General features: G+C 56.5%; 1 protein-coding gene across 1 annotated transcript in view; it reads left to right on the forward strand.

The window, feature by feature from the left end:
- Positions 1 to 20,830, forward strand: part of TCF3 (transcription factor 3) — a 78,022-nt gene that overhangs the window by 38,047 nt on the left and 19,145 nt on the right. Inside the window, exons 3-7 of the mRNA XM_082495219.1 lie at positions 5,434 to 5,507; positions 6,571 to 6,667; positions 15,206 to 15,273; positions 18,507 to 18,636; positions 20,326 to 20,375. Of these exons, the coding sequence (XP_082351345.1) occupies positions 5,434 to 5,507; positions 6,571 to 6,667; positions 15,206 to 15,273; positions 18,507 to 18,636; positions 20,326 to 20,375 (419 nt within the window). The remainder of the gene's footprint in view (positions 1 to 5,433; positions 5,508 to 6,570; positions 6,668 to 15,205; positions 15,274 to 18,506; positions 18,637 to 20,325; positions 20,376 to 20,830) is intronic.

Here is a 20,830-nt window from a genome sequence, read left to right on the forward strand (position 1 = left end):
GTGCCGGCAGATTGCGGAGCTTGGGGGAGGGAAGCTCAGCTCGGCTCAGCCGCAGCTCCACCAGCGCAGCGTCCCCGGCGATGTCCCCCGCTGTCACCCGTGGGGCTGCTGTGACGGTCCCCTCTCTGCACCCTCCTCCTGACACTAAAAACCGGGTGCCTTCGAGTCGTCGGAGCCTGCTGGGCCGCAGGTTTGCAACAGTGCATGTTCTCCTCCGGATACGGGATTTAAGAGCAAAAGCTCTGGGTCTTGCTGCACCAAATGGTGTCCGAGAGGTCTGAGGAGCAGAATGTCCTGCTCTGCATCCTTGTGTGTCCTCCGGGTCCACAGGGACAGCTGCCCGCTCCCCCTTGAGCTTTGCTCGTGGAGGAATCATTAGGGATTGAGCTCGTTTTGGAAGACCTTGGCCTGACGGCACAGGCGGTGGGTCCGGGAGTCTTTGGCCCTCTCCGGGTGGGCAGAGCAGGGGGTGGCACAGGAGCCACGCTCCCCGCAAGCCGCATCCCGGAGCCGTCCTCGTATCAGGGGGTGCAGAGCTCCAAAAGACTTCGGGGTTCATGGTGGGCTCCAGGACCTGCACGTGTGCCCGGGCAGCTTTCGGGGCGTGGGTTATTGGAACCAGAGCAGCATCTGGGTCAAGATGGATGGACGCAGAGGAAATGGGTTCAAGTTATGTCAGGTGAGGTTTAGATTGGATATTAGGAAACATTTTTTCACTGAAGGGGTTATCAAACATTGGAAGAGGCTGTCCAGGGAGGGGGTGGATTCTCCATCCCTGGAGGTGTTTTAAAAAAAGAGTAGATGCGGTACTTGGGGACATGGTTTAGAAGTGGTTTTGTCAGGGCAGGGTAATGGTTGGACTTGATGGTCTTAAAGGTCCCTTCCAACTTCAGCCATTCTATGATTCTGTCTCTTGGTATGGGATTTTTGGCTCCAGGGACCCCGTGGGTGGGGGGTGTGTGGGAGCCCCGGACCAGGAACTGAGCGGCTGTTGGGATGTGGGGATGGGGCAGAAAACCCTACACCCTCCTGAATGCTGTTTCTTGTGCGTTCAAAGTGGTTTTGTCCCTCCTGGGTGGGGAAAGGCTCCCGGTGCCCCGTGTCACCCATCACTTGTGCGTAGCCTTTTACTCTGGCTCGTTATCAGGTGGAGGGCTTTTTTGCTGAGGCTAAACGTGGACAAATTATTTTTATCCGTGCTGAGAGCTTAGGATGGTTCTTGTCTATCAGCTCTTCTTAGCCGCGGCGCAAAAATTGTAAGGGGAAAAAAAAAATTACTGTCTGACAGCTACATCTTATTCTATTAGTATGTTTTAATTAGAACATGAGCAAGAAATGCGTTATGAATATTCATGATCAGGGTTATTAAAATGCACAATTAATCTGTACGCTCTTTAATAACTGTATTAATGGAGAGAGGAGGTCGTTCCTATTTTTGTCTTTTCTGAATTGGAATGTGCGCCTTAACTTGGTTAGTTGGAAAATGGGTTTATTTTAAAATAAAGCTGGCTCCCGACAGCTGCCGGCGCACGTGGGCGTCTCTGAAACGGCGCACACGCCCTGCGCTGGAAGAGGGCTGTAAATGTCGCAAAGCCGAGCGCTCAAAAGCGGGGATATGCCAGAATTCGGCTCGCTTGTGCAAACGTAATTCAGCTGCGTGCCACGTGAGTTTTGACACGAACTCGGTTGGTGACTTGGATTTATGATTTTTTTTTTTTTTTCTGTTTTGGCCCAGGATTGCACGTGCTTTAACGCGGAAAACGTGTGCCCGGGGATGAGGTGGAGTTGGGGGGCGAGGGAGATGCCTGCGAGGTCTCCGTCTCACCCCAGGGGAGCGCGGAAGCACGTGAGCAACGCCATCGCCGGGTGCCCCAAGGTGCTTCTGGATGTCCCCGGGGCTGGGACAACGAGGGTCCAGCTGGGACACTGGGTGCCCTTGGGCGAGCGCTCGGGGACAGCCCCGGGGATGCCGGCGTGGGGCTGCCTGAGCCGTGTCCTTCCCTCCCCAGGCTTCCCTGTCTCCTGCTCCTTCTCCATCCTCTTCCTCCCGCTCGGTGCCAGGCGGTGCCCGCAGGAAAGCCGGGCTCATGGGCACCGCCGGTGAGCGCCGCGGGCTGGGGAAAGCGTGAGCTGGTTTGGTGGTGGCACCGTCTTCGGGGATTTTATGGAGTGAATGGAACAGAACCCTGCCGGTTGGGGCTTTCCCAGGAGCGCCTGCCTTTGGCCAAACTTTGGGGTTTCGCAGGGTTGGCAGAGGGCATTTGCTGCCAAATCTTAGATCCTTACTCCGATACAAAGGGAGGGAAGAGCAGGTTGGCGCTGAATGTAGGACATATGCCAGAACTCGAAAGCGGGCGGTCTGCTTTTTTCCTGGCTTCATCCCAGAAATCCCTGAATCCTTAAAACACCTGCGGGCTGAAAATGGGGAGATTTTTGCTGGCTCCTTTCATGCCAGTGGCTGCAGCTCGGCGAAGGCATGAGACCTATTTTTTTTTTTTTCCAGCAGGCATGGGATAACGGGGCTGGCCCAGAGGCGGCACGCTGGCACGGGGCCGCGCTCGGAGCCGGATGAGCTTTTGGGGCCACTTCCAGAGCCATGTGCCGCTCGGGTGGGAAAAAGGCCTTTTGGGTTTCCCCAGGGGTGGGTTTGCTGTTGCAGGATCTGCCCAGTTGCGAGGTCGGGGTTTTCCTCCCGGCTCCCACTGTGCTGCTGCGGGGAGGGCGGTGGGGGGCTGTTTGCCCCCCAAGAGCAGTGAGAGGGGTAAAAAAGGGGCGGCGTGGGACTCGCACACCCTCTGGGAGAGAGCTCGCCTTCCGCCACCTGCCGCGGTGCCCGCGTGCCATCGGAGCACCCGGTGCGGTTTTTGACCCCTCGTTGGGGCGTGCTGGTGGCACCACGGCGTGGATGGCACCCGTGCAGAGGGTTTCTCCGTGTTTAGGGGACACGTGAGCCTCTTGGCCCCAGCGATGTCACCCGTACCACCCGCTGTCTCTTCTTCTCTCCTTCCTTGGGGAGGCCGGGCAGTGATTTTTTATTTTTTATTTTTTTTAAGGAATTTTGGAAAAAAATTCATCCTGGGCTTCCAGGCACCCCAAGTCCCTCCAGAGCCCCCCGAGCCTGCCCCACTGAGCATCCTCTCTCGGCGCATCCTGGCCTGGGGATGCTCCTCTGCCGTGGGGTGGGTTAGGGACAGGACCGGGTGGCTCTGCGGGAGGGGAGGGTGACGTGGGACCCATGTCCTGCACAGTGCAGGGGTGGACATGAGGATCGGGACCCCCGTGCCTCGGCTTCCCCTCTGGCTCCGGGGCTCCCGTGGTGCCTCGTGGGGGCACCGGCTGCAGCCCAAGCCCGGTCGGTGCCGCGGTCCCTCGTCCTTCCAGCGCAAAGGGGCGAGTTTACCAAGGATGTCTGAGGCTGCGGATCCTGCTCGTGTCTTCGCCCTGACCGTTAGGGAGCTTTAAAAATACCCAACGAAAGCAAAATGAATAGAAGGAGCGTTTCTGCCTCCTGATCTCCGTTGGTGTTTGCAGGGTATGCAGATGAATTGCTTTAGAAAAACACATTAGCAAAGCAAAAGTTTATTCTAGGAAGTAGGAGGTGGGAGAATTGGCAGTAATTCTCCCTAGTATCCAAGGTATTATTAGAGGCTTATCCCTGCTCTGCACAGTAATCACATTGGAAATTTTTGATTAGAAAACAAAATCTAAATGAGAATTATGAATATTCATTAGGTGTATAGATTAATATGCATAATTATGCAAATTAGACAGCAATTAAACACCAATTCTCTGGGGAAATGATTAACACAAAGGCACAGAAATAGAAGGATGTAATTTGAAAGAAGTTTCTGGTTAAATGAACAGTAAGGGGAGCGGAGGAGACAAATACATGGCGTGTTTGCCATAATAATCAGCTTTGCTAAAACGAAATTGGAGTGCGCCCCGCAACCCTGCCCCCCTCCGTGTCCTTGCTCCTGCCCGCACCCCTGTCCCTGCCACCGTCCTGCGCCGCCGCTGTCACCCCCGCGCTGTCACCCCTGCTGCGAGCAGCTCTCTGCTCCTACAAGAAAACCTCCCGCGAGGCCCTGCCGGCACCTGGGTGCGGAGGGGGTCCCCAGAGAGCCCCCGGGTCCCCAGGCGCTGCGGGTGGCAGACGGTGGGTGATGCTGGGCGCTGCCAGGAGCCGCCGCAGGAGGTTTCTCGTGCTGCCACATGGCAAGTGCGGCCCCGCAGTGGGGTTGGGGTTTCCATGGGACGAGGCAGAGATGGCTCTGGATGATGCCATCCGTGCTGCTCCGTCTGGGATTTCTCCCTGTCCGCCCTGGCTGAGCTGGCAGTGTCTGCCTGGCATCTCCGGAGCCCGGCTGCAGGGCAGAGCGATGCCCCGGCTCTGCCCAGCCCCGCTCAAATCCCCGGCTTTACCGGGGAAAACGCCAACTGCCGCTCACTGAGCCCTGATCACCCACCGGAGCGGAGGAGACGGACCAGCACAGTCAGGAATCCCGCTGCCGAGCTGAGTCGGGGCTGGGCTGCCAGGAAGTGTTTCTTCCATGCAGTCACGGTGCCAGCTTGGACTGCGAGAGCTTTGCTGATGCGGCTCCCCAGGCTTTTTTCTTTTGTCCCGGCGGACATTCGCCGTCTCCCGCGGGTGCCTCGTGTGCGGGTAGCCCAAGAGGCGCAGCCTGGGTGGACCTGGCAGACGATGAAAGGAGGCGATTTCCTACCGCAGCCTGCGTGCAGGCGCATTGCAAAACCCTCCTGGTTGGTCCCATGCCATTTTGGGTCGGATGCCCTTTGTTTGGGAAGGTTAAAAATGAGATGGACGGGAGCGTGCTGTGATCGGCCCCGCGTTGAGAGCGCACCTTCCTCGGTGGGACCACAGGGAGCTGAAATAACAAATGCCCTTGAACGAGTGTGACCGAGCCACAGGTAACGGTCTACCCCCAGCAATTCCCGTTGGAAGCTTTCAGCTCTGCGCCCTCTTTTCATCTGCACAAACGCAGTGAAGAACAGAGTTTGGTCCATGACCTGGCAGCACCACGGGCAAAAATCCGGTCCCACTGGAGCATTGGGATAGGTGCATTGAGTTTTTAATTTGTAGTCCTCTTCCCCATCGGTCCCAGGGGAGAAGAGGTTCATGGGCGCTCTCAGGAATAAAGCGAGTTAAAATACTTGTTTCTCCTCTTCCCACTGTCCCGTGTTTTGAAGTGTTTCCAGGCTGTGGTGGGATTCGCTTTGAAGTTTGTGGAATAAACTCCCAGCTGGAGTGGGAAGGTGAAGAGGGAGAGGGGAGGATTGGTCACGCCAAGTGGAAGTGGTTTATTAATGAAAATATTGTTTTGTTTGTAGAAGGAAGAGTTAATTTTGCGAGAACACCTTTGAGGCTTTGCTGATAAAGCAAGAGTAACCTTTGTTCTTCCTGTTTTTCGGTAGGTTTGGATGAAAGACCGGGATCAGGTTCCTGGGGAACGGGAGATCAAAACAGCTCCACGTTTGACCAAGGAAGGGTAAGGACAAAGCACAACTACCGAGCTCCAACCAAAATAAACGGGGGCTTTGCTGTGGCTTCTCAGGGTGTGTGTTTGTGCCCAGGTCGGGTCTAACCCTGCAACAGCTTTTCTTCCCTCGTTTTGGACATCGGTTCTGTTAACCCTACGAGGTGACAGCGGGGGAGAGGACCCCCCTGGTCCCCATCTCCCCAGGCTTTGCTGCCTTACGGTCTCCTTGGAGAAGGCTTCTCCTCCAAAAACCTCCCCCAGCCTCACACCCTGTGTGGTCTCCCTGCGCTCGGCTTTGGTGTGGGGACAGGGGGAGCTCCTGGCCACGGGGTGGGAGAGGTCCCCAAACGGGGTCTTGGCCGAGCAGGTTGAGGGATGTCACCTGATGGGCCTTCGGCAAAGCCGGCTGGGCACCCACCGCGCACGGCTTGGGGAACCCGAGGGGCCGACTGGGGCTTGCTTTGGGGAGAATCGACCTTGGCGGGGATGGAGAGCACGGGAAGGGTTTCGCAGGGAAGGAGTTGACGCTGCGACAGCGCGTAACCAGAGCCTGAGGAGGGGAAGAGAGAAAAGACATTAACTTAATTGAAATGGTGTTATTTTGACAGATGCTCATGTTTTAATGGGTTCGTGTGATTCGTTTTTGCAGTGGCACCTTTCCCTTCCCTTAGGTCAGTGGCGGAGCAGGCGCTGTGGTGTCTTTTCTCATTTTTATAGGCCTTTTCCTCGCCCCTTCACGTCCCCCCCCCCCCCCCCGGCGTGGGGAGGGGGCTGCCTGGCACTCACCTGGTGGGTGCCGAGCCGCTGGGCGAAGGCAGAGGCACCCTGAGAGCTGCCAGCGTGGGGCAAACCACCCCCAGCATGTCCCTGCTTCGGTGCCATACCCCCCTCCCAACGCTGTGGCCTCGTGGCTGCATCGTCCTGGGGATAAGATCGTTTCTGTGCCCGTTTTACCATTCTTTGACTCTGACCCTTCCCGCCGTGGGACAGACTGAGCTCCGACAGCCTCACGTTTCGGCTTTTCCCTCGGCATCCCCACGCGCCCGGCGGTGACTCTCCCGTCTTGTTTCAGCAGAGCTATGGCGAAGGCCCCCACTACGGCGAGCACAGGGACCTGCCATCCCACAACAGCATATCCTCCTCGCCGTTCCTGGGAGCTGGACTAGTGGGTAAGTGCCTTTCGGCGGGCGGGTGGTCAGAGCAGGGGAAATCTTAACGCGGAATGGTGGTGGGAGCGTTCGCAGTGGCCGGCGTTGCCATTCCCCACATCGGATCCACTCCAGAAGATGTTCTTAAAGCCGTGGTTGAAGGAGCTGCTGTCCAGAGGGTCTCGTCAGTGCCTGACGTGCGTGACAGCCGCTGTATTTTATAGACGTGATTATTTTTCCTTGCTTTACAGTAGCACCCAGAGGCAATAGAGGAGATTGATGCCCGCTGTGCTGGCACAGGATGGGCTGAGTTTGCTCTTGGGAGCTGGTAATCGAGGGTGGAAAAGCAGCGGGAGGTGGCACGTGGAGGGGGGGGGGAGCGAATACACAGCTCATCGTAAAGGTCTCGCAACAGGCTGGTGGCTGCTTCGCTTTCCAGCCTCGCCGCCCCAGGGCGGTGCGATCTTTGCAGAGAGCTGGAGGTGCTCTCCGTCGCTGCAGTGGGGTTTGGAGGGCTTCTTCTTGTGTCCCACAAGGCTCCGACAGCCCCGTCCATCCCCTGCTGCAACTGGGCAGCGTGCAGAGCTTGTGGGGACCAGCGAGTGCCATGCAATGCCGGAGACCTGCTGTGCCGGAGATGGCAATCAGGCATGACCGGATGCATGCCACAATTTACCCAGTTACCTCTCCCAGCTCGGGGGCGGGAGGAGAGATTAAGAGCAGAAAATATCCATCCTGAAGGGCTTAGAGAGCTCTAATGACATTAGGTCAGGAATTGGGGTTAGTCCTCTCCACCTCTGCCCACGCGGCAGTGGTTAAAACCCTCCAGCGAGCGTCGGGGCAGCGAGCGGCGTTTGCTTGTGGTTTGAAGGGTGGGGTTAGGAGAGGGAATTGCGTTTGAAACAGAAAATCCCCACCGCGATCGGAGGTTCCTCCTGCGGAGCTGGGCAGAAAGGGGAAGAGGAGCGGGGTCGTGCTGGGAAGTGATCAGCCACACGTTTGCTCCTCCTGGCTCAGGTCTGGGACGAGGGCCTTACTCTCAGCTCTGCTCCCCTCTTTCGCTCCTCTTGCTGTCGGGGGGAACGATGTTTACTCACCCCTCGGGGGTCCCACTCAGGCACGGAAGAGCGTTTCCGAGCAGCTCCCTCCCTTCCCCCCCAGCCCCGTCCCTCTGCAAGGGCGGTTATTCCTTCTCATTTTCTGCCCCAGGAGGATGTAAGCAAAGCAGAAGAGATGTTTCCTAATAAGACGGGGGAGCCTTGATGCAGTTCAGCAAGGTTTCTTGGGGGTGTGCGTGGGGGGGAACCCATCCCAACCCATCCCATGCCTGGGGCCAAGGCAGCCTTGAGAGTTTCCAGCTGAGAAGGAGCTGCCCGGGGAGGAACACGGAGGTTTCCCCTTTGATGTGTGCGGGGAAGACGCGTTTGGCTTCCTCTCAAAGACAGGGCTCCCAGTCTTTGGCAAGCTCTGCGGCACTCCCCGGCAAGGCTGCGAGCCCGACCGGTCCCCAGCACGTGGAGCCGGAGCCTCCGCTGCCCCGGCGGGTGATTTCCACCGGCTGTCTTCGCAGTGGAGGGCGAGCTGTGGCCTCGTGGCCAGCAGGATGGCAGCCACGCACTGTGCCCGAGGCTCGAGTCCCACTGGGGCTGCGTCTCCCCACACCGGCACAAGGTCTCGGCCACTGGCCTGGGCAGTCGGGTGCAGGACCAGGAGCTCCACGGCCGAAAGAGGGGCTGGGGAGGCTGGGAGAGAGCAGCCAAGAAGGGCAGGGAGGGCTCCTCACATTCCAAAGTTGCTTTTGTTCCTACAATTGAACGTGGTTAAAGTAGAAAACATCGATTCCTGGAGCAGGTTCCAAAAGACATAAATAAGTTTTGTTTTGCCTCTGTGCTCATGCGCTGAGAAGGATGGACCGGAGGAGGACCACGGGTGGGATTTTCTCTTCCTCTTTACCAAGCTGCTTCTGAAAACTTTTCAAGTGGCCAAATGGAAGGGGAGAGAAAGGAGAGCATGAAAATAAATAAAATAATGCTTTTGCCTACGGTAGTGTAAAGGCAGTGGCAAAGTGGGAGGGAAAGGTGAGTTTTGGAGATGTGTCACTTCAGCTGCCAGTCCCCGGCTTCCAGCAAGGTTGTGTGTCCCCCCCCGGGGGCAGTGGGATGGGCAAACTCGTGCTAATGGATCAATTGAGTTGAACCGATGAACTTTAAAATGTGAGGAGATGGAACGAGTAGATGAGGTGCAGATTAGATGTCCAGTGGTACAGGGTGGACACACGGTGCGTGAGACTATCATCTAAGCCCTTCAAAATCAGAATTTGTATCTGTTTCCCACTCGACCTCTATTTCTTCAAAGAAGATTAGAAATTGCTGGAAGAAACATTGCGGGAGGAACACGATCTGTGTTGGAAATGATGGGCTTGGCCAGCTAGAGAGGGAGGCTGAGCTGAAAGGGCCCCAGAAAGAAAACGCGCGCGTTGGCATCTCCCATTGGCACAGGCTCTGAGCGCTGGTTTCTGCTGGCTGCGGGGGATCTGGCCTCCTCCGGGAACCCGTGTCCTCTGGCTTTTGTGTTCCTTGAGTCAGCGCAGTGTCCCAGAGGCGGCCTTCAGCCAGCCGTCCTCGAACGATGTGCACTGCGGACAACGAGCATCCTTCCCGCAGCGAAGGGACGCTGCTGGCCAGCCAGCACTTGTTGGAGAAATGGAGCAAAACTGCGAGGTTTTTGGCTCTATTTTCTACATAAAAATGGAAAGGAGTCTCCACTCTCACCGTGTCCTTTTGAGGGTAGAGACTTCACCCACCCCTGAAGGCTGATGCCGTTTTGGGGCCGTGGTGTGCAGGAGGAGGAGGAGGGGTGCAGCCGGGCACTCCCCATCCCACAAACTGATCTGACATGAGCAGAGGTGTGAGGAGGGAGATTTGGGAGCTGCAGGGTGGGGGTGGAGTTGCCGTTTGCATGAAGGAGCAGTGGAACCTGTGAGTTTATTCAGCCAAATTTCTTCCTGGCTTGTCCCTGCGCTGGGAGCTGGTGTTGTGGGGCTGTCCGGGGCAGCTCTGTCTGCCGGTGGGTCTGGCTCGTGAGCAGCGGTGATGGCACATGGGAGCAGCGCAGAGCATTGGGATCTGGTATGGTTAGTTCAGGAGGGGGAAAACTGAGAGTAGTGCCAGGGCAGCAGACTCGTAGAATCGTAGACTGGTTTGGGTTGAAAGGGACCTTAAAGACCACTCAGTGCCACCCCCTGCCCTGGGCAGAGACACCTCCCCCCAGCCCAGGTCACTCCAAGCCCCGTCCAACCCGGCCTTGAACACCTCCAGGGATGGGGCAGCCACAGCTGTGGATGTGTTGGGTTGGACCGGGGCTGAGCAGGATGAGCAGACCCACAAGTATCCCTCCAGCCACCCACACCCCCCAGGGCAGGGGGGTGGCACTGGCTGAGCTTTAAGGTCCCTTACAACCCAAACCATTCCAGGAAGAAAAACAGGAGCTTCCCGAAGGCAGAGACAAAACCAAAGCCGTTGAACGCACCTGACTAGCACGTGGGAGTCAAACTTCACTGGAAGTCCTCCAGGCTTCGTTACTGGCAAAGTTGGGACTGCGGCACTGCAATACCCTCAGCACGTCGGCAGCGTCCTCCTACACCCCAGGAGTGGGCTCTGCCGGTGGCAGGAATGGAAACCCAAACTGTTCTGTGATTCCATGATTCCAACCTGCTCTGGGGATGATGTTCCTGCAGATCGCAGGGTGCACACCGAGTCCAAAACTGGTTTGGATTCACATGGCACGCTTTGAAAGGAAACATACAGATTTCTGTTCAGCTGGGGGACACACAGATGTGGTATTCGGGGCTTATGGATGTTCTTTAGATGAACATATAGCATCCGGCACAATGGGAGCCTGGCTTTGAGAGGCACCTCGAGCGCGGAGCAGGACAGCGGAACCCGCGGGTGCTGCTCCCAGAGCCTTCCCCTGCCCTCGGGGTTCCCCGAGAGCTGCGGGTGCTGCCACTCGTGCACTTTTTGAAGGGGACGGTGCGAGCACAATCTTCAATCGGATGCTTTCCAAAGCCCGAGTTGCGCTTCTGCCACAGCTTCAGCTCCACAAGGTGATGGGGAAAACCGGAGCTGTGTGCTAACTAACTGGGCGGGGACTCTGGGCTGCATCGCACTGGATGGGATAACCTAAATTAAAAAAAAAAAATAATAAAAATGCAGTAAGTCAGTCCCTGAATGGAAATACTGTCAGTGCTCTGAGTAAAAGTCACTCCAGGCTGCCGGGGGCGGGTGAGCGCGATGAGCAGGGTGCAGTAGCAATCAGTGCCTGCGAGCTCCATCACTCCAAGTTTCCAAGCTTGGAGCCCTCGGTGTTGCTCCCCAGGGGACGGGTGACATCCTGGCGAGGTGTGAGCATCCCAGCCTCTGGTGGGGAGAAGTGATGGGGACCGTCCCTGGCTGCCCGGGGTGGTGCCAGGACACAGAACCGGCTCGTCCCAGCGAGTGAGGAGGGCTTTTCTGTCTGGTTTAAATCACCAATCTTCAAAATCTGCTGCTCTTTTACCATTCATCTTCAGCGGAGGCGGGCAAGGGGGGATTGCTTAAACAGCGGGGAAACTGATAAGCCATAACAGATTTCTTTCTAGTAATTATTTCTAGTAATTAGCTTCTTTTCAGAGGAGTGTTTCTAATCTTGTGTGTATTGTGAGCTGTTGTGGATTGGGTTCTTCCTGGACAATGGTTTTAATCTGCCCACAGACGGGGGTTTCTTGCTGCTCCTGCTTTTTTAACATTTTTTTTTCTCCCCCACGTCCCTCGTTCCGTCCCCCCCCCCCCACCCCGTTTAATCCCCGGCTGCAGTTTTCCTCCCCTTTTTCCCCAGGCTGCGGCTCTAATGGAATTACCGGTGCGGGGCTGCGGGGAGACACGCGGTGGGTGGCAGCGCCATGGCCATGGCCAGGGCGGTGGGTGCCGGGGGCTGCCCCGGGGCTCCGTTTCGGAGCACGGGGACGGGGTGATGCGGGGACACCGAGCAGTGTGAACACCCCGTGGGCTGGCAGGGCTCGGCAAAGCACCTGCCTTCCTCCCAGTAGGCGCTGGCAAAACCCGTAGGTAGCGTTGAATCACCTTCTCTTGGCTTTATTTGTACTCACCTCCGAGCAGGGCTTGACTTGGGGAGAGAAACAGCAAAACCGCGAGTTTACTTAAAAATGTGGCTTGCTCTGGTGGAGGTGAGATGCTGCCACGGTCCTGGGCGCTGAGGCCAAACCAGCTGCCGGAGCTGGCGATGACCTCGGGAAAGAGGATTTTTTTTTATTGTGCCACCTTGTCTCTGAGCCCGGCAGCGAATCTGCCTTTGGGAGGAGAGAGTGCGAACGGCGCGCGGGGGTTTGTCCGCAAAAGCCCTGGGTGAAGGCAGAGCTGGGGGAGGCTTCGGCTGAGCCCGGCACAGCCGGATCCTGCAAGAGACAACACGCTGGGGAGAGGAGAGAGGTTGGGAAATCGCTTATTAAGCAGGGTTGAGAGCAGCGCGGGCAGGCGAGGGGCCAGGGAAGGAGCTGGCGGGGGTGGAAAAGGCAGGAGGGGGGAATGCCAAGACCGGCAGCGCGGCAATGCCACGAAGAGCTGGAAATACCGGCGTTTTCTGGATGCACCTTGCTCAAGGTGCCCTCCACCGTGCTTCACCTCTGCGTGCTAAAATTGGCAGAGGGAAATCCCACAGATAGGATTTCCAAGGGAAACCTCTTTCCCATTCGAGGGTTTTCTTCCCAGTATCTTCTGATTTTTTTATTCACGCCCCCACCACCTCCCAAGATCCCTCAAGTCTGCAGGATTTCAGGAATTTGGTCATGAGTGAGACGGCGTTTGGGGAGATCCCTGGCGTTTTCTGCCAAGTCCTGCCTCCATCCCCATCCTTGCCATGGTCCTGGTGTTTCACCACCTTTTCTGGTTGGTGCCCCTGGGCTGTGGCTGCAAAGTGGCAACTTGGGCAAGTCCCGGCGCGGCCGCCTTTGCCGCCTGTGCCAGCTGGCGTCTCCCCAGCAGCAGAAACAGCACCTTCTGCTGGCAAGTTCAGCTTTTTCTCCCCCAGCTTGTGAACTTTTTATTTATTTCAATAAGCTAGATATATTCCGATCCACAAAAGTTTGCCGTTCTTCCCTTCTGCCTTGTTTTCCTAGACAATTAAATGTAAAATTCCCAATTTCCCCCATCCCGTGAGATGCCGGTCCATCCAAGTGTGCGGCAAATCGCTGCTACTGGGCACGTTGGCACGAAAGACCAACCATCGGGTGACGTCTACGTGAAAGACCAACCAACCAGCAGGTGACGGCAGCGGGTTTGGAGCTGTACGGTGCAGCGTTGGCACCGGGTTGCAGTCCTTCGTCTCCCTGCGGTTCCGCCTCCCGGGTTGTGCGGTGACGGCGGAGGCGTTTGGCTCGGCGCTTCACCGCTCATGCCACGCACGGAAGCGGCAATATATTATCAGCCGGGAAGCCTGGCCTGTGCTGACCAGTTAAACCAGCGTGGCATCGCCCTGGTTTTCCTCTGGTTTAGGAATAATCGCCATCCACCCGATGCCACAACCTGTTGAGTTATTTGTGTTCCGGCGCCGCGGCAAACGGAGCTGCTAAGCTCTTTTAAAAATTAGGTCATTTAGGAGATCCGTCCTCTGACATTTTGACCTTTGTTTACTTAACGTTTAAGCCTCTGAAATGAAACAGCAAGCGGCGCCCGGCGTGTCCGGTTGTTGCTGGAGGTGAGGGGCTGTGGGATGCTGTCACCCCCCCCGGCACCCGTGAGGTTTGGGGGTTGTAGTGGGGGAAACCCCCTCTGAAATTTGGGATTGAGCTCGAGGTCCCCGTGCTACGGTTGCAAAACTGAGCAGCCTCCTCTCTCTTCCCAGCTCTCCGCTCTGTGCTTCAGCGGGGGAATAGTTTAGGGAAATTTGGTCTTCCCCCCTCCATTTCATCTGCCCCCCAAAACCTCTTAACCCCGTGCGGAGCTGCCTGCCAGCCCAAACGTCGCCCCGGTGCATTAACCGGCGTCTCGGCAGACTTCGGTCAGGGCTTTAGGTTAAGCAGATTGGCAAAATCCTCCTCCTCCCAATTTTGCTTACTAAGCCAGACCGGAGGCAGGATGCGATAGCTCCTTTTTGGGGAAGGGCTTTTGCGGGGCCGTGGCGGAGGTTGGGGGGGGGGGGGAGGGGGATATGTTGGCAGAGTCCCCTGCACCGGAGCGGGGCCGTCCTGCCCCAGCTGCAAAACCTGTTCGATCATCACCTTCCATTTCCCGCTTCCTGGTGGCACCATTATTAGGCTGTAATTAACAGCAGGGAAGAATTCCTCCTATATTTTCAGTCCAGCTTTTCTTTTTTGTTTTTTTTTTTTGTTTTTTTTTTTTTAAGGAAAAAGTGCCTGTTCCCCATTAGAAAAATGTAATTTTGCTTTGGATGGCGGGAGGGGGGACCCCAAAGCAGACTTGTTTGTGCTGTTGACTGCTCTGGGCGCAGCGCAGAGCTTCTCCCTTTCTCCCTGGCCTGGGCTCCTTCCCCGGCGCTGCCACGCTGCCCTGGCACCCGGGGGTGCTGCTCGCCGGGGGCCACGCTGTCCTCCGGGGCGGTGACGGCGAGGGAAGACACTGCAAGGACATTTCAGAATGGAAACATTTCACCCTGTGTCTTGGGTTTCTTTTTTATTTTGTTGCTTTTTCTACACCACCACCACCCCCCCCCTCCCCGAAAATACTATTTTCAGCAGCGTGTGGGCAGGGTGAGGTTGAGCGTGTTTGATAAAAGCCATCGCTGGGTGCTAAAGTTCACTCGGCAGCGTTGGGGCACGTGGGCTCCGCTCGCACGGGGCTGCTCCCGCGCCGCATCCCGGTCGGCAGGGATGCTCCGGCTGCTAGGAGCCCCGCGGTCCAGGAGGAACCTGCTCGGTGCGACCTAACGGAGGGGGCTTGGAAAGGAAGGAAAGGCTTTTTCCATTGAATGCCTGCTCTTTCGGTCTGGATGGGGTTTTGGGAAGTTGAATCTCCCATCAGGAAAGGGGAAGCAGGTAATCCCCCCGCCGTAAGGAGCAGGAGCTCAGCTCCGCACGGCGCTGCTCAGCGCGCGCTGGAATTGTGTTTCCTATTGTATGAAAAGCGCCCGCGGAGCCTGGTCGCTCCTGCCTGGCTTTTGGTTTGCTCTGTCACCGCCTCTGCCAAATTCGGCTGGCTTTTTTTAATATGTCTGGAGGGATTTTTTTTTTTTTTTTTTTTTTTTTTCTCTGGTCTGACGCTGCCAGTTTCCATGGCCACAAACACTTCCCTGCATCGCCGCAGTTTGGGGGTTTTGCTGTTTATGGACCAGCCGAGCCCTGCTGTCCCTGAACTTAAAAGAGCTCCTGTTTTAGCAACAAGCTGTGACGGGAGGCGGTCACCTCTGCAGACGGCGGAGGACGCTGCGTTAGGAGAGCGGGCTGCGCACCTTGGCGGGACGCCCCGGGACGGCGGGCGCACGGGGCTGCGCGCAAAACCTCCCCTTCCCTCTTTCTCAAAACCTTCTCCTTTTTTTTCTCCGCCGTAGGGAAGAGCAGTGAACGAGCCTCGTACTCCACGTTCGGAAGAGACACAGGGATGCCAGGACTGAACCAGGTAACGATAAAATGCATTGAGATTTTTTTTTTTTTTTTTTGCTTCATTTGCTGGCTAAGCTGCTCGGAGCCAGAGCCTGGGAGTGGAAAGGAACCTGGCGGTTTGTGTCTCGCCTCTCTGCACGAGGTCCTCTGCTCTGCTCAGAAACGTCTGTTGAGTGTCGGGGGTTTATACGGGCAGGCGTCGCTGGCTCAGAAGAGTTGTCGGAGTTTAGAAAACGGGGTTGTAGCAGCTTCTCAGTTCTTTTCAAAACCTCTTCAGACTCACTTATGTTATTATTGTTAATCCTGTTTCTAGCTGATTTGTATTTAATCAGATATGACCTAGCCAGCGCTGCCCTCGTGGGGAGTTTCGGTGAGTCGGATCCAAGCGACACCTTTCCTTGTGCCAGGGCGGCCACGGGCAGAGGAGCGCTCTGGGAGGCACCATCTCCCTCCGGCCGGCCGGCCGGCCGCCCTGGGGGACTCTCGCTGTGCCCCCAAGCACCGCGCCTGTCCCCGAGCACCACTCTCCCTCCCCGGCCAGCATCCCCCTGCGCCCCGGCCAGCAGTGTGTCCCCCGGCTCACCAGTTAAGAGGAGGGAGAGTCCGTGAGATGGTTTCTGTGCTGGTGGAGCATCATTTTGGTGCATATCGGGCGGTGTTTGGGTTTTATGGTGGTTCTGGCGATGCAGGACCTGCTGCAGATGCTCATCTCCGCAGTCAGGGCAGGACACGGTATGGGAGAGCTGCCTCCTTGGGTCACCCCGTGTGAACCCCAGTGGGAGGACCAGGACTGTGCTGCGGGGGAAAATTTGCTTCCCATGGGGAATACCACAGGCGTAAATCAGAGCCCGGGAACGCAGTCGACCAGCCCTGAGATAATCTAGCCTGCTGTCGCCGGCATCCAGAAATAGTTTTTCGGGAAGGAGCGCGCACCTCCGCTTTGATGTGTTGCTGCAACTGCCCCGTCCGTGCCCGAGCACGGCCCCGGGGAAACAGTCCCACCATTTTATTCAAGGGAGCAGTTTTTGGCCGGACAGCTTTTTATTTTATACATGTACACACGCACATATTACATGTTTTAATTTTACACAAATTTGTCATAATTTCCTCTTCTCTGAACTGAGGATGTTTCCTTTGCTGAAACAGCTGTGCTGGCTGTCTGTGCCAGAGTGGATTTAATTTACCACTGAAGCTGCTAAAATAAAAATGGGACAGATGCCAAGCCTTGCTTTTTAATGTTATGGTTTTGCTGGGGTTTCGTGGAGGAGGGGGAGATATAAGGTAACAGAAATGGGGTGGGCAAATGGTGCCGCAGGCTGGGAGAGGCCCTGGCGCGGGCACGTGGGTCCGGATCGGGTGGCAGAGCGGGAGACGGAGCCCGTTTGATGTGGAGGGGAGACACAAAACCCCTCTTGTGCGGGGCGGTGGGAGGTGAGCGGGGCCGTCTGCGCGCTGGCGGTGGCCCCCAGAACAGTTGTTGCTTCTGGCTCCAGTTTTGGGGGGGAAGGTTGATCTGGTTTTTCTTTTTTCTTTTTTCTTTTTTTTTTTTTCTTTTTAAAAAGCGCTGGAAAATTGTCCGGTGGCAGATGCCGTGGATGGGGAACGTGTTCCTCCCCAAAACATCCTCCTCGTTTAACCCTTAACCACCTCTGGAGGCATCCCCAGGGAGAGGGAAGGGGGAGAAAATCCCTTTCTCTGGGAAATTGCCTTAAAAATCTCAGCGCCTCTCTGGAGGTACCTGCTGGAGGAGCCGGGCAGCAGCGACTCAGCCCTCCGGGATGTCCTCCGGGGTGCTGTGCCGCTTGCTTTTCTTGGGCGCGCTGCTCCGTGGTGCGTAGCGCTTTCAGCGCAAAGGTAACATGACCGGTGGAACAGATTGCAGGAATTTCACCAGCTGTGAATACACGAGCTCCTCTTTCCCTCCCCGACCCCTTTCTGGAGGAGACGGAGTTTTAAAGCAGTGGGTTTTTCTTTCCAGTTTCTCCAAAGCCTGAAATCCTCCTTTATTTCAACGTTTTGCCCTCAGAAGATGGGTCAAAGCTAAGCTTTTGTTACTTAAAGGCCCTTTGCCAGCTCTCTTAAATTCCACGTAAATACATTTCGCTTTCTCCCGAGGTGAAAGCGGGCACGCTCCTGGAGGAGAGGCACACTCTCCCTCTCCCGGGAGCCAGCGAGCGCCCCGGGCTCCGGCTCCTGCCGGCTCCGCGCCGCTTCCCAGCGCGCCCAAGGTCAGCTGGGATAAACACGAGGGAGGAGTTTCCTCTTTTTAGAAAGAGGGATTTGACTTTTCCCTGATAAAATGCAAGAGAAAACCACCCCCGGCAGAGGCGTCGCGGCTCCATCGCGTCGCCCGCCACTGGTCCAGCTGCGTGGCACTGGGGGTGGGAGAGAAACCTTCAGTGCCGGCACCCGGGGCTGGAGCCGATGGCCGGGGGAGGCACGGGGAGAGGCACGGTCAGAGGGGCTGCCGGCCGTGTAACCTCTCCTGTCTCTTGCGGTCAGTTTAGGCGCAGTGGAGAGATGTGACAGTGCCGGGTTTGCCGGTGGGGCAAGCGCTGTATCTGTCCTCTGCCCGGGTCCTCGGCGGGGGCGAGGGGCAGCGTGGGGCCGTTCGGTCGGACGTGCGTTTTGAGGACGGAGGGACACGCTGCGCCCGTCAGGCGTGTCCCCCGAAGCACCGATCGCGTCAGAAACTGTAATCCCTTGCCATAAAACCTCGGAGGCGGTGAGGGAAGAGTTTTGTCCCGAGTGAGTCCGTTTGCCCCCGTGCGGGCAGGGGTCGATGCTTGCGAGCCCTTGGCTTTGCGGGCAGGCTGGCGAGGCAGGCGGGGAGCGATGGCCAACGAGCCCCTTGGCTCGACGGTTCCCTCCTCTTTGCTTGCAGCAGGTTGGGCCGATAAAACCCGCAGCGGGGTTTCACTCTGCCCTCGTGGGCGGCGAGGCGAGCGGGGGACTGCGACGCTCCCCGCGATGACACCTAGTTTGCGTCCTCGGTCTGTAGAGAGCTTCCTCGGTGGGATCCAGCGAGAAAACACAGCTTGAAAAAGACCCTTTTCTAATTGCACATCACTACTTCCATATTTACATATTTGTTTTTTCCTTCTGACCCTTTGGCTTGTGTTTTTCTTTTTTTTTTTTTTTCCCCCTTGTGCGAAGGCGGCTCAAGGCGGTTCTGTTCTCTCCCAGCGAGCGCGGTGGTTTTCCAGCGTAATTACACGGAAGGGCTTTTCTCTGTCTCCTTGTTTGCAGACTGGTTTCCTGCCCAGCGAAATGGGAATCGCGAGTCCGAGCACTCTTTCCCCCACCGGGGTGAAAGGGGGGTCTCAGTATTTTTCTTACCCCAACAATCCTCGCAGGAGAGGTGCTGAGAGCAACATAGGTAAGTAGTGGCTCCGCGGCACCCTGGGGTGCCACCGCTCCGGTTTGCTTGGTCAGGCGTCCGCGGGGGCTGTCGGCTGGGCGGGCGCCCGCGTCGGCTCTGCCCTCGAGAATGAAAGCATTGATGTCACCGTGCGTGCGCATGGGCGTGAATTGGACATTTTGCTTTTTTTAGGAGGGGGTGTGTGCAATAATACATATATATATATTTATTTTTTTTTTAAAAGAGAGGGTTTGGGCTCAGAGTCATGTAGAATTTCCTTCTTTCCGGAGAATGTCAGGTTGGGTGAAAGCAGCTTGAGGTTCTTCTAAAAATGCCTCCTGCCACACTGCACATTGGTAGTGGTTCTTGGAAAACCTGGGGCCGCCTTGGAGGCTGTTCCTATGGCCGGTGGCCCTCCTTGGAGCCCCTGTCCTGCTAACGGGGCTGCCAGGAACAAGTCGTTCAGAAGGGGCAAGAGGTCTGGGCGCTCTGCTGGGACGTGGGAGCTGTGCCCTGGGACACAGGCGGTGTTTGCTCCGGGACCTCTCCCTTCCCACCCTCCTGCTTCCGTGTGCCAGAGCAGGAGTTGCCCATGCCTGGATCTACCTGGGAATAAGCCGTTTTGCTTTTAACAAAGGCTAAGGTCGGATGTGAACTTAACTTGCGAGTGAAGACAAGCCTCAGTTCTCCAGAACTCATGTTTCTTGTCATAGTTCCCCCCCACACCCTCTGAAGTCACTTTCTTGCTGCTATTTTGGGCTTTCCCCAACAAATGAAACCAGAAGTGACCCAGTGTTACGGGTGGGTTTTTTTCCAGTGCTTTTCAGAAAAAGGCATCCACTTTGATATTGCCAGTTTAAAATGTTGCTGGGTTATGTTGTCAGTCTGGAAAATGATTCTTTTGCTATTCTTTCGGTCATTCTAAGTGATGAATTTCTCCTCCTGAGCTACCACCCAGCAGAGTCCCCGGCTTGGCAGATGCTGTGTTAGTCTCCTGCAACCCCCCCCAGCTGGGGCTTTCCTTAATCATGAACTAAAAAAAAAAAAAACAAACCACCAACCACCCAACAAATTTTTAAGCAGTGCTTCCCCTTGAACCATTCCTCTGGATGTTTTCCCCACCACCTCCCTGAATTTTCTCCCTTTCCCCAGGACACTGTGTGTCCCCCCTCGGGGCTGGACCTGGAGAGATGGGCTGCGGAGGGACCGGCCGGGGGTGAGCGCCGTCCCTGCCTTCCTGCAGCAGCAAAGCTTTCCCAAGTGTGTTAGTGTATAAGAAGCAAATGAAAATACAACCTCATCCCTCCATTTGTTCCCTTTCCGCATCCTCTCTCTGCAAACCCACTTCAAGTTAAATTGTTTCAAAAAAGGAAAAACAACAAGGGGGTGTTTGGGGGGGGGGGAGCGAGCGCAGCCCTTCTCTGCGTGGTGAGCACCTCCCATCATGGTGTTTTGGGAGAGAGACTGTCCTGTGAACTGTGTTTGTAGGTGAAACCTGCCCTCAAAGGGTGTAGACGAGACAAGGAGGAGAGGTTCATCCTCAGACATTTTCACTATTGACACTTTTTTGGCTACTGGGCGTTTATGATCTGAGCCCTGTTTGTGCCTGCATCTTCCATCCTTGGAGACTTTCAGCTGTAGCGTGTTCTTTTCCCTCCCACTAACACCCTTCTAAAGTTAGATCTTCTCTTCTTTTCTTTAAACCAGAAGGACAGCCCAAAAAGGTTCGGAAGGTGCCTCCTGGACTCCCCTCCTCGGTAAGTGGCTGGAGCATTTTCCCTGCAGGTATCTCTTCACCATTCCTCCATCCCCTGGGTGTCCCTGCTCCCTCTGCTGCGAGAGCTGCTGGCCCTACGGGTCCAGCCACCCCAGATACCACAGAGGGACCTTGATGGTCTGCAGAGGTGGGCCCATGGCAACCTCATGAAGGTCAACAAGGCCAAGTGCAGGGTCCTGCACATGGGCAATGCCAAGCGCAACCCCAGGCTGGGTGGGGAAGGGCTGGAGAGCAGCCCCGAGGAGAAGGGCCTGGGGGTGTCAGTGGGTGAGAAGCTCCCCAGGAGCTGACAGTGTGCGCCGGCAGCCCAGAAAGCCCCCCGCCCCCCGGGCTGCATCCCCAGCAGCGTGGCCAGCAGGGCCAGGGGGGATTGTGCCCCTCTGCTGGGAGGACAGGCTGGGAGAAGTGGGGGGGTTCAGCCTGGAGAAGAGAAGG

The sequence above is a fragment of the Vanellus vanellus genome (genome assembly GCF_965231255.1).
Source record: "Vanellus vanellus genome assembly, chromosome: 25".
NCBI lineage: Eukaryota > Metazoa > Chordata > Aves > Charadriiformes > Charadriidae > Vanellus > Vanellus vanellus.